General features: G+C 36.1%; 1 protein-coding gene and 1 pseudogene across 1 annotated transcript in view; both read right to left on the bottom strand.

Annotated features, from left to right (window-relative positions):
• The window catches only part of NT5C2 (5'-nucleotidase, cytosolic II), a 74,725-nt gene that overhangs the window by 1,885 nt on the left and 52,511 nt on the right, over positions 1-20,329 (bottom strand). The window contains 14 exon segments of the mRNA XM_039871325.1: positions 108-284; positions 427-487; positions 608-659; positions 2,044-2,214; positions 2,925-2,991; positions 3,274-3,381; positions 4,486-4,527; positions 5,542-5,625; positions 7,582-7,635; positions 8,254-8,347; positions 9,381-9,438; positions 9,576-9,667; positions 15,752-15,847; positions 16,645-16,762. Of these exon segments, the coding sequence (XP_039727259.1) occupies positions 108-284; positions 427-487; positions 608-659; positions 2,044-2,214; positions 2,925-2,991; positions 3,274-3,381; positions 4,486-4,527; positions 5,542-5,625; positions 7,582-7,635; positions 8,254-8,347; positions 9,381-9,438; positions 9,576-9,667; positions 15,752-15,847; positions 16,645-16,762 (1,274 nt within the window).
• Positions 6,963-7,081, bottom strand: LOC120609953 (uncharacterized; annotated as a pseudogene).

Raw genomic sequence — 20,329 nt, 5'->3', positions numbered from 1 at the left:
TAAAAAGGAATGATCCAAACTCTCCCATCCCATCCCACAAAGCTGGCTGCAGATCTTGGCCTTCAGAATATCTTAACTGTAAACAGCCTACAGCTGTATTAACTCACCAAGACATGGGCAGCTCTGAAGAGGTAGCTGAATGGGTAATACAGCAGATTGATGAAAGATGCTGCATAGAGATCAGCATAACGCATCACCTGACTGGCAAAGAGGGTCTGCCGGGAGCCACTGCGAAACAGGCTTCCCATCATCCCATAGCACATATCCATATCATGAGTTACTTTCTAAAAGAACAACGGTGATTGTCAGCTCATTCAAAAAAATATTTATTGAGCACTGGCTATGTGCCAGTCCTTGTATAAAATCAAATAGGAAAATCACTTAAACTTTATTTTCTAAGTTTTCTCCCAAATCCCACTTGGATACCTTAATACGTCTCTGGATGGAGCTAATGTCTGGGCGCTCATTGCTGCTGCTGTCAAGGTGCCTGGAGACAAAAAAAATCCAGTGAAAATGTCTAGAAAAGACATCCCTTACACCTAGGTGACTCCCAAAGAGGTAGATAGGTTTTAGGGAAGAAAATTTTAGAATTAGGAAAGAAACTTACTTGTAGAGTTCAGCCAAGAAAATATCCAAGCTCTGAAGCTCTTCAAAAAGTGCTAGTTAAGGTTTGGAAAGAAAAGGAAAATGTTTTAAATAAAAAGCATCCAGTTTTTAACTATTGCTAAAAACTATATTAAAAAGTTGCAGATATGACTGAAAAGTAAAGCCATAAGTGAGTAGATAAAATTACTTTCTTCCTCTGCCCCTTCAGGAAAACTTATGCACATATCCTGTCTGCAATCTGGCAGCAGATGAACACCAGTTTCCTCTAACTGCCCTTCTGACTACGACTCTCCTTCCAACCAGATGCTGATTCTGAGCTCACCAAGTGCCAATTCATATTCCTATCTAAATCGTATTAGCAAAGCAAGTAGTAAAAGAATTAGGTGACTTGTCTAGAGTTACAAGTCCAGGAAATACAGCCAAATCACCTAGGTGTCTAGAACTTCACAGATGGAAAGCTGAAAATGTGGGTGAAAGGCTAGCCTGAAAATCCCACTGATAAGTATAAACAATAGCAACAGCTAGCGTCTACTACATGCTTTCTGTGTGTTCCAGCTTTTCTCAACCTGGGTTCCCCAAAGAGAATTAAGCTTTAATGTATCTATATAAAAAATTTATCTGCCATTTTTGCGAGAACTGAAGAGTCATTTGATCATCTTCTCTGGGGTCTGGATGAGGAGCCTTGGTTGAGAAAGACTGTTACTTCTACCTTCTTTATACACACGTTACCTCAGTCAAGTCTCATCAGCTCTATGAAGTAGGTATTATTATTATCCTCATTTTCGCATTTGAGGAAACTAAGGTACAAGTGTCTCAGTAACTTGCCTAAGGGCATGCAGGCATTACCTTTCACCACACTGGGTGATGCTAGTAGCTAGGACTGGTTGGATAAATTGTCAAATATCTTTACTACATACCTAGATCCAAGCTCATATTTCAGTGTACACAGTGTAGCTCATTTCAAGGAATGCAATTTGGCCTCATTCTCTACTTCTTAGAAGAGCAAATAAAAAATACCAGGAGGTGATTAACACTCAGAACCATCAATGCCCCATAATCCCAGATATGGGTTGGTAGCCAAAAGACTGGAACTAGTAGCTTGGTTGGACAAATATGGGACTACAGAGGAAAGTGGAGTTCACAGGTTAGTTGCTATTATAATATAACTCAGGAGAATAACATTTTATACTCAACCTTGAAGGGATTCAAGAAGAATGCTGAACAAGATAACCTCATATTACCTCAAATTCTGGAGTTCTGTGAAATATCTGGCTATCTGGGAAGGAGGTATACAAATAGCAAGACCTGTCTTTTGAATACTTCTGACCTCATGCATACAAAATAATGGTTCATCAAAGAGGACTGGTTCACAGCTGGCCATTTAGATAAACACTAGCTATATCAACGACTGATAAAATAAGAGTAATGGCTCCTTACAACTCTTATCAGTCCAGACGTGCAGCTCCTGTGCAAGTTCAGGAATCACCAAGAAAGTTCGCCACCCTTGCCGTTTCTTTGATTTTAAAATATCCCCAAAAATGTGATCTCCAATATACAAAATATCCTTCCCCTTGGCTCCTAACAGATCACAGATTGTATCAGATGAACCTGAAACAATGGAATGAACAATGAGAAAACGAAAATGTCTCCATATTAAAAACTAGTGCCCCAAGTACCATAACCATTAATACAATTGATTTTATTCTTATAATTATGTGAGGGACATATCTAGAAAAGGAGCTCAATTGTGGGTCATTGTCTTTAAGACTCACGATTGTCTTCTTTTCATCATTCTTTTTATTGCCTCTAAGACAAGGCTTTCAGTTCCACTGTGCTGACCAGGGCTCTTGACCAAATCCAAGAGCAACAAAACTACATGTCTCACAGCTTTAGTGTATATAACCCTCACAAGTACCACTGCATTTTCTCATAACAGATTGTCCATTAAATTGGTTTTGTTCAACTGTTTCTCATCCAACAAAATATCCATTTGTGTCCACAGAGGTTCCTTAAGGACTCCTTGAGAAGCACCTCAGACGATTCCAGGACACTCAGAAAAGCTTCAAAATAAGTAAAAGGATGGGGAAAATGGATCCTTTCAGTAAAAATCAAAGATTCATTGGGACATAATAACAACTTCTCAAACCCATTCTCCCTGCCTCCTACTGCATTAGTAGGTGACTTAAATATACCTTCAGTAGATGCTATCTTTAGAATCCTAAAAGGTATATGTGCCACTATGCTGGGAGGGAATCAGAGCTTTCACAGTGAGGTCTGAGCAAAGACTTACACGAAATAAAGGGAAGTGTGCAACTCACCTCCTGAATAGACAATACCATGCTGTAAGGGGCCTGTGTAGGTACCAATTTTCAGTTTGCCAGTTTTCTATGAAAAGAGAATATGGACTTTGTAGTACTTTATCATTCTATCAAAATCTCCACCCAAAATGCTACCTGGCTAGGCAACCGTATGAACGGCGCTTTTGAATTATATTCTTTTAAATTATTTGGCTATATCAATTAAGACCAAAACTCTTAGAATAATTTAAAAAAAAAAAAGATATGGCTAATTAGTTAAAAATACCTGTTTCCTTAGGGAGAGTAGGAATAGGAGAAGGAGAAACATGAAGGACAATGTGCTAATAGAGAGATCATCCTCTTGACTTACAGTATCCACCTGGCGCAGTACTGTGCCTTCTCCAAAAAAGAGTGGTTTCCGTGCATCCACCAAGATCAGGTCAAAGTAGGACTGCCATGGTCGATGGGAGCTCCCTGGCTGATGAAGGAGAAACAGCAAGAGCTGAAACGTCACTCCTAACCTTAAAGCACTCAGATGCAAGGAATGTAGAAGTACTGATATATTCAAAAGAGTCCACTATTTAATTAAAAACATATTCTATCTTATTATAAGCCACATCCTTTTGGGAGCAGGCATGGTGAAAATATAAATAATGACTCCAAAATCTCTATATCTTCAATTATTTAATCTACTACTTATTAACTTATTTCACAGCAAATTAATACATGAAAGTGTGTTCATACTGTGAAATGGGCTAAAAAAGCCTCAAGGGGCTAAGGAGGGACACAAATCAAAACTCAAGAGAAATTAAGAAAGAGGCAGATCAGCATCAGAACAAAAGTACATAAACTAACATGGAACTATTAGGAAATTTTACTGGTTATGTCTTCAGAATGATGGCTCTAGGTATACATTGGCTTTTGCCTCATACTGCAGGTTAACCACAGCACTAATGTAAAAATTATGCCCATTAATATTATGCCCATCCTGAAATGGCATTAATCATTTAAGGTCAAGCTGAAAAGCACTGCATTCTGTGCTTTTGGGTGACCTCAAAGCAGGAATTTACTGACATTTATTCAAAGAAACCTAGTCGAAATCCCAAGAGTATGTGATTAAATTGCATTGAATGTTCCTTAAATCTAAGTGCAGTTATGCTGCAGAAATATAGACTTCTCTGCTAAGTATCAAGGTTAACTGTTCTCTTGGCACAATAACTAATGGTAAAATCTAGATGGCATTACGAATATACATATTTTTTGTTTCTTTTAATCGGGTATCTTCTTCAACCTGAAAATTCTTTTCATTGCCACACAAACTTAACAATTCTGCATAGAACTTCTTGGGCATAAACTTATTCTGATCCCATCCTACTTAATATGACATGAATCTCTCTTTTGTTTCTCTGTACCAAGTTTTCCGATTGCTAGCAACTTTAAATTTTACCGGCTCCTGCATTACTTATAATGTTAATAAAGATTTCTGGATAGTTCCTGACCAATTCCTAACCATCAATATTTCAGGCTGATTAAATGCATTTATTATTACTAAAGCAATGGTCTATTAATTTACACGTAGTACCTTGGGGCCATGTGGGAAATCAAACAGGTAAGTCATAATTTTCTGGAAAAAAAAAATCCAACATAAGATCCGTATACTACTTCTGCAAAAGAGAAAACCCCACAAGCTTTTCATAAGACATGTATTTTTCAATATAAGATTCATCGCATTCTTATTTTCTCTAAAGTTTACATGGAAGCCAGAAATTAATGCTTCATCGTTAACCACAAACATACAAAAGCTTCTGACATTCTCAATAAGACATGGGCTTCTTCTAGGAGAGAGTTTTATACAGATTCATCCATATATCCCTATCCAATTCAACTAGTGGACTGGAACACATATTTGGAAGTAAAAGACATTTGATGCAGAAGCATGGAGAAAACTAATGACTTACATGGAAATAACATACCTTGGCCTTCTTACTAATGTTCCCAGACCAACTAAGCTAATGAACCACTGGCTTTGTAAGCCACTTACTCTAAATCGCCAGATTTCTAAATCAAGATTTTACATAAAGAAGATGGGAAGCACTGAACTTCTTGCTACTACTATGAACTTGTAACTGTCAGCAAAAGTAAGATGAAGCTAAGGAGTTCAATCGGCTTTTCTACATGCTTTGTAATCATGGCAAAAAAAAAAAAAAAATGTAAATTAAGCAGTAGTAAATTTTGACAGCTAAGAGTTAAAACATCTTTGAACTATCTATTGCTGTCTGTCTCCCAATAGCAGGGAGGGTATGTATGCATGTACAATAAAGGGTGTGATTTAAGTTTATATATATAATGTGCCAAAGAGGCACAGAAGCCATTTTATAATCAGCATAAATGTTGTAAATAAACTCCGAATTAAAGCGTTCAAGTAGCCAACTGTAATCAGGGAAAATAGTCAAAATAAAATATTTAGGAAAATTTGATGTAGCCCTTATATTATGTATTTTTGCTCTTTTCACTCTGCTTTCAAAATGAAATGGCAGAAACTACCCTTAAAAAACTATCTTCCTCATTATCATAACAGTTCTTTAGTCCAAAATAATTCCTCTGTATAAATAAACAAATATGAATATTATGCACTTACATCTGTATATTTATAGTCACTGTTGGTGGCAAGAAATACTTTCCCTACTTCCTTCATCCGGCTCAGAAGCAAAGGCAGTTTTCCCTGAAATTTAATAAAATGATGAGTGAAATACTAAAGCACAAACATATATTCATTTAAACTGTGAGGTAGTCATATGCTGCAGGGGTCCCCAACCCCAACTGTTAGGAACTGGGCTGCACTATAGGAGGTGAGCGGCAGGCAAGCCAGTGCAGCTTCATCTGTATTTGCAGCCGGTCCTCAGCGCTAGCATCGCTGCCTCAGCTCCACCTCAGATCATCAGGCATTAGAGTCTCATAGGAGCACCGGTCCCTGGTGCCAAAAAAGTTGTGGACCACTGATATAATGGACTTTTGTCCACTGAAATAACAGGAGATGCCCTTTAAGGGTTGGTTGGTTTCAGAATTTTGCATTTGAAAAACCACATTATCATTATGCATGAATTAACAAATGTAATATACATGGTGTAGATAATATATAGATTTCACATAAAATGACTCATAGAAATGATTATATGCTTATTAAAAACATATATCTACCTTCCTATTATGTCTGCCTCTAGAAAGAGTTTAAATTAACTTGTGATCTCTTAAAGTATGTGAATTAGGTGTGCTACAGATCAGAAGCTGATTTTAAACATCACCAGCAAAATTCTCTATATAGGGAGATACAGCTTAATTGCATATACTTTCCTTTTAAAAAATATCTTGCAGAAATAAAACAATGTGTGCAGGATGCAACCTAGCAATGTCCAGATGTGCCAGCAGATACATAAGGAAATTCTAACTCCTATGTCACCAGAAAGAAAAACAGCTTTTTTTTCTCTCACAGTAAATAGATTCCTTTACTCAAATTCTTCTGGACCTCTCCTGACCCCCTCAGCATTCTTTCTTGAAACAGGTGGGGGTGGAAATGGAGGGGAAATGAGGTACAAAGACCAAAAACAACAAATCTGTACCAAAGTACTTTGAGAAAATATTGCACTATGCTACTTTTACTCTGTAAGAAAAGGAACATGTATCTCATCTTATGGCTGTGTGTGTGTTAACTTTTTATTTTGAAATAATTTCAGACTTTTAGAAAAGTTACAAAAATAGTACAGAAGATTCCCATATATTCTTCTTCCAGCTTCTCTTAATATCAACAGTTTCCATAACCACAGCACAATTATTAAAACTAAGAAATTAACATTAGCACAAACTATTAACTACAGATTTTTCTGAATTTTATTAAGTTTTCTACTAGTGTCTTTTAAGATATTTCAATTATCTATCTATCTATCTATCTATCTATCTATCTATCTATCTATCTATCTATCTATTTGGTGAGGCAACCCTTGGTTGACCTCACAGATTGCAAGGACCTTGTCAGCTTACAATCCTGTATTTTTTATTTTTTTATGCCTACAGCACCTGGTCTTCCTAGTTGGTCTCCCATCCAAGTGCTAACCAGGCCCGACCCTGTTTAGCTTCCAAGATCAGACGAGATCGGGCTTATTCCGGGTGGCATGGCTATAGACTTTTTAAGATATTTTAAAGCTTATTATTTCCTGTTATGTTAAAGACAATTTAACAGTTACATATATGTACATTTAGAAATTCTGACATGGTGGTTTATGAACTTACTATGAACTTGGGAAAATTATTTAATCCCTTTATTCCTCAGTTTTTTCATCTATAAAGCAGAGGTAACAAAACCTAATTCAGGGTTATATGGAAGATTAAATGAGATAATGCATGTAAACACTTAGCATGCTGATGTGCACACAGTAACCACTCTATCTGCTTTTATTATAATTAAAGCTATAAAGACAAATGGAATACTAGGTCTTCTTGACTATCAACAGACAAGAAAAACTATACTCTAGCTGAACACTCATGGTGATTATACTTGGCATATATTATGCCAAGACAAAAAAATATCACCCCTTGTCCATTTTGCTATAAATAGGCATGTTATTCATTTCCCTAACAGGTAAAGCAAGCTCTCATGCAGATCTATTTTCCCTTTATTACTTACATCTTTGACTACATACTTCTCAAGATTTTCAACTGTTTTTTCCTTAAGGGAGCCCTAGGGGAAGAAAAAGGGAAATGAAAGAAGAAAATCAGTTTTTAACAGTTTATAAGACAATTGTGTCTACTAATAATCCAGATACATTTCTTAAGTATTTACCAAAATGGAAAAGTAGATAAAGTGAAGAAGGCCAGGATATAGTGACAGATGTTATTTGCTGCAACTCTGCCTCCAAAATGTGTTTAAAAAAACTATTTTTACTTTAAACTAGAAATAAAAAGGCATTTCATATTTACTCAGTAAATTTATAATAAATGTAAATATTAGTGTGATTAGTCAAGCGTGAGATATTTGAAAAAAACAAAATGATCATAATCATCCCCAAAGGATACAGTAAGTATATTAACACTAAAATCTCTTCTCGGTATGCTTGGGAATTACAAACTGAAGTAAGATCTAGAAGCCAAGCACCACCACTGAGGAAAGATCAGCATCACCTCTGAAAGCAGGACAGCTAAAGACAAGAGTAAAAGTATTATAGCCGGCTATCACTAGGGGAAAGATCCACTTTTTTAAGAGGAAATATTCTGTTCTATTTGCACTTAGAAAGTTAATGTGTCAAATCATAAAATACATGCCAGAGAGTGAGCAGGTGAAGAAGGAGCTCTTAGGTACCTTGTAATGAACCCAGTCAACAGCATCTCTTACATCTTGGAACATACTCCGGTAAGACATGAAGAGGTCTCCATCTTTAAATCCTGTTTCACAGCTACAGAAAAATGAAAAGAACATGACAGGGAATCCAAAGGGGGGTAAATAAAATGAATATCAAACACTGCCCAGGGACCCAAAGGTTCCATTATTACGTGGATAAAGGTGCTGGCTAATTAGGAAAATAATTACTCCCTAATGAAAATCCATTCTGACCACCAGAGATGACTATAGTGTTCAATGGAATACAATAATTGTGCACAAATACAAAGTGATAGAAGAATATACTGAATGAAAGCTAAAAGGCCAGTTTCAAAAATGTCAAGTTCTTTTATTCATCACTTTTAAGAAACAGGTTCCCATCAAAGAAATTTTAAACCCTAAAATTGGTAATTTAGGTTCTCTGCACCAACTTTTCTGACGTTGTCTCTAGGTACAAAGGTATTGCCCGCTTTCTATTTAGCTTAGTGACTTACTGCTCCACCAAATTTAGTGCCTTGAGTGGATAAGGCCTACAGGGGATAAGAAGTTAGCAAACTGGTACATATGGCTGAACTTTCACCAGTGGTTATGAATTCCCCCCCAAAAGGAGAGGATAACTTGTTCAAAACTTTAGCAAAATTTTACTTCAGGGAGGATAAACAGTATTTATTCCTCAATCAAATCTTGCTGGGCCTGGGAATGAAACTAAATTACCATCCCTGAATGGCTCCTAGGTAGCTGCTGTGAAATGAGTAGGGGGGTTTTAGTGTAATTCTGCTTGGACAGATAATCATCACACAAACCTCCCACTCAGTTGTCACAATTAGCACCTCTGCTGGCCGTCTTCATTCCCAGGAGAAGCCAATCAGAAGTGGTCCCTTCCAAACATGGCTGCAGCACACTGGCAAGGAGAGGGGCCGTGTGGGAGGTGAGAGCCTGCATGGAGCTGCTGGTGCTGTCCCATCTCTCAGGCTGGCAATGTGGCATCTCTCACTAGCACTAAATTCACTTCAGAAAAGCAGAAAAGACCTACAATGGCCAGTTCTCTAAAACCCTGTACATTAATTTTAAAAAAATCAATTGGTAAAAAAATTATAGTATGTACATACCTGGTATATCTGGGACAATTAGTAAAAAAATCTACTAGGCAGGCCAACAGGTAGGTTTCTGAAAAATGAAGAATAGATATTCATAAGCTATAAGTGAGATAATTTGAACTTATTTCATTATCTCCCTTGAGCAAAGATAAATCATCATGGAAAGAAGAGAAAGGATCGGTATATATAAGCATAGAATGAGTCTACCTGGTAGGTTGAATAGTGTATTCAGAATGTAAAATCTTTCAGTGTCATCTCGTTGGATAAATTTATTTGGATATTGCTCTCTAGTTTCTGGTCTGAAAGAAAAAATTTTAATTAACTGACACTCAAAAGTTAACATTATAATAACAGAAATATTTATCATTCAAAAATGCATTCAAATATTTTGGTGGCTACATACAAAGCAGGATTCCAAATATTACACATGAAGATGAACAAGCTTGGGTTCCAGTTCTAAAAGTTCTCGGTCTGATAAGGGAGGTGAGTTACATACACAGACAATTATAACAAGATGAAAAATCACAACTGCCACAATAAAGGTGCAAAGAGCTATGAGGAAACTGAGGAAGGGGAGACCATTTCAACTTAGGGGGTAGAGAGAAGTGAATGTGGGAGTGAAGAGAGGAAAATCTAGGAAGGATTCATGAAATTGGCGGCATATGAGCTGGTCTTTAAAGGCTAGGTAGACCAATTCAGAAACTAGTCCAATTTGAGTAGAGAAAAGGGAGCACAGGAAAAAAACAAACAAAAAAACTAGAAAGATAAATTGAGGCAGATCATGCTATTGTTCTTATACTTCATTCAGGGGCCAAAGAGTACCACCGACAGTTTTTAAGCAGAGGGATAAAATTATCAGAGCTGAATTGTAAAACCTTTAAATTAGTTGCGGTTTTAGGATAAAGTGGAAAAAGAAATGTGATTTTACAAAAATGGCTACAAATTCTTCCTATCCCTTTATATTGTGACTGCAATTCCTCTGATTAAGAGATTCCATCCTTGAATACAGGCTTGAACAGCAGTAAATGGGATCCAAATACGAGACTTGGAAAACACTTGTGCATTGGGGCTTACCTACACTTGCTGCACTTGGAACTCTGAGACTACTAAGTGAATGCGAGTGAGATAACTCACTGGAGGATAAAAGGCTACATGCAGAAATGAGGCACCCTAGCCAACAGGCTGCCAGCTTCCAGACATGTGAGGCAATTCCAGATCAGCTAAGCAACCCCAGAACTGCCCAGCTGACTCTCAGAATTTTGAGCTAAATAAAATGGTCATTGTTCAAGCCACTAAATTTTAAAGTAATTTATTATGCAGCAAAAGCTAACTGACACAGAGACAAATGACTAGGAGGTCCATTAAGTAATAATTGCAGCAGTCCAGATATGAGCAGTAGGGTACCTGCCTTAGAGTGGTGGCAAAGGAAATTAAAGGGAAAATTACATTCAAGAGAGACTGTCAAGGTAAAACAAACAAGATCAGGCAATTGATTGGGTGTGGCAGATGAGGAACATGAAAATCAAAGATAATGATGCTCGCACTGAGGTCTCTCTCAGAGTTGGCACTACCATTAACAGAAATATGAAAACTGGAGTAGATATAAGAGTTTTATTTTGGATACATTAAGCTTAAGTAAACAGATTTTTATAGCTAATTAGAAACAAAGGTCAAGAACTTAAAACAGAGATTCCGACCTGAGAGATAACTGGAATCATCTCTACACAGGCAGTAGGTGAAATTATGAAGACTATTAAAGTAGATAAGACCACTTAAGATATAGAGAACGATGATTGAGATTATATCGATGGATAACATTTAGGGTTTAAAATAAAGCCAGTGAAACAGAAGTTTGAGATGCACGAGAACCTTGGTGAGTGAAATGAAATATTGCAAGAAGAGGAAGGGGGTAATATGAAGAAAAATATTACAGAGAAACCAAAAGGGAGAACTAAAATATAAAAATGCACAACTGTCATGGTAAATTTATAGAGATCAACTAATCTAAATAAAGAACCTCAAATTTAAAGTCCATAGTTAAGAGTTACATGGATAAATTCTTGCTTGGGTTTGTTAACCACAAATGGCACAAACTCTAATTAGAAATATAAAATCCCATTGCCCCCTGTCTTTGTCACCCATCCGAAATAAGAGTTCTAATAAAGAATAACTTTGTAGAATATCTCATGTTCTAGCCTTCCAAGATTTTCTGTAATAAAAATTAGGGCAGAAAGGAATAGTAATGATACGCTTTCCTCAATCAGGTTTAGTAGGATGACATTGTCCCCTTAGATATACTTTCCTATTCCATCATTAAAGAGTAATTCCTTTACATAAGGATAGTTAACAGTTATTTACTAGGCAATTAGAACCCCAAATGACTTACGAATATAGTTAACAATTATTTTAAGTTGAGTGTCAAATCATGCTAATATATATTTTAAATACAAAATTAATTCAGGGGGAGGTAATGTATGATGAAGGAATGCTAGACTTGGAGTTGGGTGGAAAACAGAGTACAGACTATTGCTAACTTTCTGCGACCTACAGAATACAGATTTGATCTCGATGTTATTGTATTCTAAAACTTTTTAAAAAGTCTTTGTCGTTGTCCAAAAAAGAGGGCACAACTCATTGGCAAGGTATGTAAGGTGCTGTCTGATGGAAACCTAACTTCCCTTCCAGCCTTGTCCACCACTATACTTCAATACCTCTCTCCCTCATCTCCACCGTCTCTCCTTCTCCATGGGCTTTTCCTTTTGACTTTACAGACTGTACAGTACTGTGTGCTGCTTCAATGATTCTGCATTGACTCATAAATGACTCATTTTTGAAACACTAATGTGTTTCCCAAAGGAGTTATTTGGAAAGTTTACTGGTTTATTTGGGGGAAGAAAGGTCTGTGGATATTGAGTTAGTAAATCTAACTGTACTACTAATTTATAGAACTGCTTCCCTTCCTTTTCTTCTGATTACCTCTCCTCCCATTACACAAAAATCCCTTTTCAGACATTAATAAATAGAATGTTAGTTCACTTTCACTGGGATTCTGAATTATAGTGATAATATTCCTTATGTAAAATAGCTTAGGTTGCTAGTATTATTTGCAATCACTTCATGTTCTAAATCCTGTCTCCCGATATTCATGGATCTTGAACAAACCCCTCATGAGAGGAACAGTAAAAGAAAGGCGGAAATAACAGTGAAAGAGAGGCCTGCCCAGATGTGTCAAGACAGCGTGTTTCTGCCACTTTCCTCACTATGTATTCTTGGAAATCTTTGAGCCTGACACCAGCAAAAGCATCTTGCATCAGATTCTTCGATTCTAAGTAGGGCTTTGCTGTCACCTCAGATTTAAAGGAAAGTCTAGTACAGTTTCAATTAGCCTGTGCCTCATCACAACAGATATTTACCAAAAAAACATTGTCTCTTTAACAATTTCAATGCAGATTGTGCAGTTTTTACAACTTTGCCATTGAGAATGAATAATATATGATGAAGTTACATAAGAGATTAATACATATTTTGGTTTTAAGAGTTGCTCTGACCCTCATACAGTGTCAGCGGTAAATTAAGTAATATGATAGAGAAGATGTAATGTAACTATAAAACCAAAATTATAGAAGTTGTCAAATTGTGGTATTGTGATTTTTGTTTGCTTGTATTTACATTGTACCATTCGATGAGTTGTTTTTCAATTACAGTTGGCATACAATAGTATATTAGTTTCAGCTGTACAGTGTAGTGATTACAGATCTGTATAACTCACAAAGTAATCACCCCACTAAATCCGGTACCCCTCTTCCCCCTTATATATTGATTTCAACATTATTAACTATTTTCCTTATGCTACACTTTACATCTTCAAGTCTATTTTGCAACTATCCATTTGCACTTCTTAATCCCTTTGCTCTTTTCCCCCATACCTCCAAACCCCGTTCTCATCTAGTATTCCTTAAAATATTGTGTCTATGAGTTTATTTCCGTTGTTGTTTTTGTTCTTTAGATTCCACATGTACATGAAATCATGTGATATTTGTCTTTCTCTGACTTATTTCATTCAGTGCAATACCATCTAGGGTCCATCAAGGCAATATCTTTTTCCATCCTCTTCTTTTTAGTCTGTATGTGTCTTTTAATCTAAAGTGAGTCTCTAGTAGGCAACATATGTAGGGGTCTTGTTTTCTTATCCATTCAGCCACTCTATCTTTTGGTTGGAGCACTTAATTCTTTTCCATTTGAGGTACTTGTTGACAGGAATGTAGTTATTACCATTCTTTGTGTTTTTGATACATGTTTTTTCTTCTTAAAGAAGTTCCTCCAACATTTCCTGTGATATTGGCTTGGTGTTGCTGGGAAGCTCTTCACCTGTCCTTTGACTTGAAATGACAGCTTTGCTAGATAAAGTATTCTTAGTTGTAGATCCTGAGTTTTCATCATGTTGAATATTTTGTGCCAACTCCTTCTATCCTGAACAGTTTCTTTTGAGAAACTGGCTGCCAGTCTATGGGTGCTCCCTTGCAGGTAACTAACCGCTTTTCTCTTGCTGCTTTTAAGAGTCTTTCTTTATATTTAACCTTTGGCATTTTAATTATAATGTGTCTTGCTGTGGGCCTCTTTGGGTTCAACTTTTTTGGGACTCTTTGAGCTTCCAGGGGTTATCTATTTCCTTCACCAGATTAGGGAAGTTTTCCATCATTATTTCTTCAAATTGCTCTTCAACATCTAGTTTTCCTTCTGGAACCCCTATGACATGGATATTTTTATCTTTAATAGTGTCCCATAGACTCCTTAAATTATTTTTATAGTCTTGGCTTCTTTTTTCTTGCCATTCTGATTGAGTGTCCTTGACTTTGCCATCCGTTATATAGGTCATTTGATCCTCTTCTTTATTTCACTTTGTTTATTCCATTTAATATACTTCTCATCTCAGGTAATGTGTTCTTCATTTCTGACTGGTTCCCTTTTATAATTTCCATTTCTATTTTTATGGGGTTTTTTTTTAGCTTTGTTAAAGTTCTCACTGAATTCCTCTACACTTCCCCAAAAGTTCATTGAACATCTTTATAACCAGTGTTTTGAACTCTGCATCTGTTAGATTGTTTGACCTCATTATTTCTGGATCTCTGTTCTGCTCTCTCTTATGGTTTCTGCTTCTTTGTCTCCCCATTTGGCTGCTTTTCTGTGTCTATGTACTAAGCAAAGCTCTTAAGTCTCCTGGTCTTATTAGTGTGGCTTTGTGCGGTAGGTGTTCAGTGACACAGTCCTGAGAGGGGTTCAGCTGCAGGCCCAGTTTAGCCCTATCCTGTGCCCCTCGGGGGCCACCTGTTAAGATTCAGCGAGCAATCCGCAGATGCTAAACTTATAGTTGCCTCAAGAGGACACACCAAAAACTGAAGTCAGCTGCCACTAGTGTGAGTCTTGGCGCTGCTCAGCAAGGAGCACTGGGCTCACTGAGGACACAACTGGATGTGGCTTGGGTGGGGCCACAGGTTTGGAGAGGTGGAATTTCAGGGACTCCTCTGGGCTGAGCGACCTCTGTTATTCAGTTCGATGACCTCTCTCAGCTATGGTGGCATTGAGTCCACACACTAGGAGTGGGGAGGACTCAACAGAGGAACAGTGGATACTGCCAACACTTCTGCCTGGAAGAAAGCCTTGCCTCTGGTACCCTTGCTCCAACAATTCAGTGTCCCCCGTAAGTCCCTGCTGACCCCGTGCAGCCAACCCAGTGCTGGTACTCAGAGCGAGCAGGTCTGTCGACACTAAATTTAATCTGCTGTTTACTAGGGTGAACAGCCCAAATTAATAAGAATAGCAGAAATATTCTGATTAGGAAAATAAAGCTTATCCTTATTTGTTTTAAATATCACGCTGTATTCATTGTTAACTCTGTTTTAAAAAATTTTAACATGATCAAATATTTGAAGCTATTCATTAGAATATAAGAAATCATGTATTAGCTATTAAAAATCTCAGTCATTTACACTGCTGTAATTTAAAATTTTTCAAAGCATACTTTTTATATACATACCTCTTCTGTGCAGCTACCTGAGAACTGTATTAAAAAGGAGAAAATAAAAATCTTAGAATTTCAAATAAGTCAAAGCCACCAGAGTTCTTTTGGGGCAAGTTTCAAGATTAGCTTTGTTGAATGCTGATTAATTAGAAGGCACTTAATTTAAACAAAATGAAACTGCTAACTATGTTTACAAGTCAGTTTGGGTCCTAACTGCCTAATAAATAATTGTTAAGTATCCTTATGTAAAAGAGTTATGATAAATGAACAGGAAAGTATTATTACATTCAGGGAGACAATGTCATCCTCATACTGTTTGACTATAAAAACACTATAAAGAAGTTAAAGGTTTCTTTGTACTCACCCCCTTATAAAGTTAAATCCATGTGCACAGACCAAAAGGTTTCCATAGGCATCAACTTTCAAAAGATTTCCATATAGTGTATCAAAGACAAGTCCCCTATGTGAAAATGAAGAAGACAGCAATAAGCAAAGTAATACAGGCAATTATCTTATTTAGTATTACTCAACCACCATGAACCAACTTTATCTTATTCAAACTTTATGGCAACTCAAGTTATGTCCCAAAACAATATAATCCCAGAGGCTAAAATGAGTAAATGAAATCTTAAAAACTAATCCCAGAGTAACTAAAAAATATTTTCTCTGTTCAGATTAATAATCACAACTGTTTTCTTAAGGAATAAGAGCTTAATCAGACAAGGTATAAGCTATAATTCCTCTTAATACAGCTAGTTCCATTCTAAAACAGTCTTAATTTCCTTGACAACTGAGCTGGCTTATATTTCCCTCTATCAGATGTTGTATATGGAACATATATGATAATGGCATTTAAAAAAAAAAAATCATCTTTCTTAATCTTAAACGCAAACTACCAAGAAGGTAGTTACCAAGTTAAGTGTATCAGCAAAACATTTAACTGCTCTCCAACAACCAAAGGTAGGTGCACTGGTGATTGATTACTGCCCACCAGTTTTAATAATCCCTTTTCTCTTCCATTTATGGATCTTCTTCAATAACAATAAACTAAGTTCAATTCAAGAACAAAAAAGATATGGTGTACATGAAAAATCTTGGTAATTTAAGTATCAATACCAATCGCCCTCCCTCAGAAAAAAAGAAAAACCATGAAATACCTTTTTATTTTTATTTTTTGATTAAAGATGAATTTGGAATTATCAATTTTGGGAATAGAGAAAGGGTTCTTAATAAAAAATATATATATTGAAAAATTACCTGGTAGGGAATGTAGAATCATAAGCAAAGCTGAGCAGCTCCTGAGGATAGCCAATAGAAACTAATCTCTCCACAGTAAGCTCAAAGCCAAGAGACTCATACTCCGGAGATTTGTACACTGCACAAAGAAGAGGTTCTCATGAAAAGAACAGCCAATTAAAACAGAAGGCAAATGAATGAATTTCTACTCTCCCATTTCTTTCCTCCTCCTAAATCTGCCGTTTTCCTTCTGTTCCCTCAAACTCCATGTTTTGTGCTGCTCTGAGTAAACTCAGAACTCAACTGTTAGTCTCTGGAAATAGGTCATATTATAGGAGCAGCAGCAACAAATAAATTATCAGACATTTCAGAATAGTTCTTCCATTCTTAAGAACCTTAATCCAAATATTTTTTTCTACTTTATCCTTTCTTTCATGCCCACAATCTAAAGGGAGAGCATAATACTAATACACATGGCTGTGATATTAACTATGAGAGTAACAGTAAACAGAAAACTAGGTAGACAGGTCTATCCATGTTGAAGCCTTCATGGATGCGCACAACTAGTGTAGGAACCCTTCAAAATGAGCTTTTTAAAAAAACCAGTCTGGGAGTTGCAGGTAGGTGAATAAGGGGAAGGGATTGATAAGTACAAATTGGCAGTTACAAAATAGTCATGGGGATATAAAGTATTGTTTAAGGAATATAGTTAATAATATTGAATTAACTATGTATGGTGTCAGACGGGTAGATTTATCATGGTGATCACTTTGTAAGTTATATAAATGTTGTATAAATTGCCAACTTGTACACCCAAAACTAATATAATACTGTATGTATTATAATATTGTATAATTGCAATTTAAAAATAAAAAATTACTGAAAATTTTTTTAAAAGAGTAAGAACAGTCTATTTTTGGAATTCTTATTTGGCTTGGTAGTTGCTTTACAGTTCAGTATAATTCTATTTGTCAGAATTAACTTATTTTCTTATCAGCTCTAACAACATTATAGCCATCAAAATTGCATTTTATAAGTTATTACTGCAAAAATCAACCATAAAAAGACATGTCTGAGAAAACCTGGATAGGAACTGGGAGTCAGACATTAAAGAATTATGACTCATTTTATTAGACACGATTATGGAAAGATTGGGATGTGCAAGGGTATGCATAAAATATATATACATATTCTTATCTGCCAACGAAGCATACTTTTATAGGTGAAATAAAATGAACTTTGGAATATGGGAGTTTCTCTCTCCTATTGTATATGTCTGAAATTTTCTATAATGAAAACTTTTTAGAATCATCACTGCAGTTCAGCAGAAACAAACGGTTGCTCCTTTAATTACATATCTTCCAAATGAAATATTAGGTAAGCATCCTTCCATCAGTCTCTAGGAGTGAGTTAAGCTACATTAAAAATAATAAAAATAAAAAAAAAGATCTGCAATCTTGCTAAATGCCAAGTGAGGTAAAAAAAAATCTATTGTTCTTATAGTCTCAAAATAATGCAACTAATATTATTACATTATTATAGTTCTCCTATCTATGACTAACATATGTAGCCTATGCTCAAACTGATTTTTTTCATTGCAATTAGTCTGCCTATCCAAGTTAATGCTAATATTTTAATGGACCAGTAGTGGGTCCATGGACTGGACTGGGTGGCACAGCAGGAAGTGAGCAGCAGGCAAGTGAGCACTGCTTCATCTGTGTTTGCAGCCGCTCCCCAGCGCTCACGTCACCGCCTCAGCTCCACCTCAGATCATCAGGCATTAGATTCTCACAGGTGCACCAGTCCCTGGTGCCAAAAAGGTTGGGGACCGCTACTTTAGAATATTTCTGAAAATACATAAAAGAAACCAGTAATACTGGTTGCTGCCACAGAAGGGAGATGAATGGCTAAGACTTTCACGTACTTTCTTTTGCACCTGGTAACATGTTAATATATTTATCTATTTTTTAAATTAAATTAAAATTTTAAATAAAGTGTTCAAAGTACTTTAATAAACACTTGTCATATTTTAAAAGCCAATAATTTTTAAAGTCCTTTAGGAGATGCTTAAGTCTCATCTCATCTGAACAATGCCAAAAAATGCTGTGGTTTCTTCTGTCACTTTAGGATTAATAATAATTTAATACTAATGCTAACCTCAGTAACATTTTCAAAACTGGCTATATTTTTTTCCTCCCCTCAAGTCCATCCCCATCCTCACCTCTTCCTCCTAAAAATTTTTTTGAAGCCTCAAGTATAAAAAGTCCTAAATATAGATGATATACAGTGGTAAAGTAAGTGTTATACATTCAGATACACTAACAGAAGAACAGGTGTATTATCATAAAAGCAGGAAAGCTTGGTACCCATTGATGTCAATTTGAATTATTTTGAAAATAAAAAATAACATCTCTCACCGCACCCAATGCTTCCACGCCAATTGAAATAACAGTTTAACAAAATTTCCATGAAACAAAAATTACTTCTCTATCCTACGGAGCTCCACTTACTTCAAACAAGAGAGTTAATGAAACAAAATTCCATTACAGCTAACTAATTTGGACAATCCATTGACTCTTATATGATATGGCCCATATAAAGTGTTTTCAATTATTAATTTTTCAGAAGGATAGTTTGTTGGATATGTCTTGAGAATGGGATACAAAAAAACAAACCTCAATCATCCCCTCCAGGCTAACCTCTAAATGACCGATTTTCCCTAGTTAGAGAATCAGGTAATCACAGAGTGATTAAAACTCATGTCTATGAGATAATTTGGAATGAAACCCAAATCAATTCAGAATTTTTAGTGAAAAAAAAATACAGAAGGGAAAAATCTCAAATCCCCATTTTGCAAGGACAAACCCTAGATAAGCAGAAAATAAAACACTATACACTTGCCACATTGTGTTTATTCCAGGGCAGAACTCCCCAAGTGTTCAACTGAGGTGACTTTCTACCTACAGAAATAAATACTTTAAATTTCCTTTCTCTCAATGAGTTTAAGGTTCTTCTCAAATGTACAACGTAGTTTCCTCATTTGCTGGCCTGAAGTTATATAGCAGCTACAAATATCAGCCGAAATCAGAATTTAGGTCTCCTTGATTCTCATCCAAAGCTCTTTGTGACAGGGTACACTACACTACTGCTGTTAAAAATGAATTTCTAGATTACATAGACCATCAAAACTTAAGTTCGGGTGTTGAAACCACTACTATCTCTTCAATTTCTTTCAACTAGTCCAAAATAAATTGCTCTAGTCACAGGTGGGAATGGATTTAGCAAAGAGCGTCCAAGTTCCACTTTGACAACACTATCTATTTCACTAAGCTCTATATTAATCAGTAAGAACTATGAGCTATTGACATTTTCTCATAAGCTTCCCGGATAATCATTTCAGTAACATGAACTCCCAGGTCATTAAATCATCTGCTAGAGAGTTATACAGTACAACTAGGGCTGGAGAAGCAGACTTGCAGCTGCAGAAAGCACAAGTTTAGATTTTTTGTTCCAAGTGCCTTTTGGGAATAATCACAATTTGTTCTGACCTAGTGGCAAAAATGACCATTTCCTGAAGCTATAAAGAATGTTATTCCTTAAAAAATAAGCAAATAAATAAAAAGTAAAATTCCTCTTTTAAACAACCAGGCCCTTCAAAGCCATCCTTGAAATATGTAGAGAACCACACATGACCTCAGACTATAGA

The sequence above is a fragment of the Pteropus medius genome, unplaced genomic scaffold, assembly GCF_902729225.1.
Source record: "Pteropus medius unplaced genomic scaffold, Ma_sr-lr_union100, whole genome shotgun sequence".
Classification (NCBI taxonomy): domain Eukaryota; kingdom Metazoa; phylum Chordata; class Mammalia; order Chiroptera; family Pteropodidae; genus Pteropus; species Pteropus medius.
The sequence above is the reverse complement of the archived record's forward strand: the minus strand, read 5'-3'. Positions and strand labels throughout refer to the sequence as shown.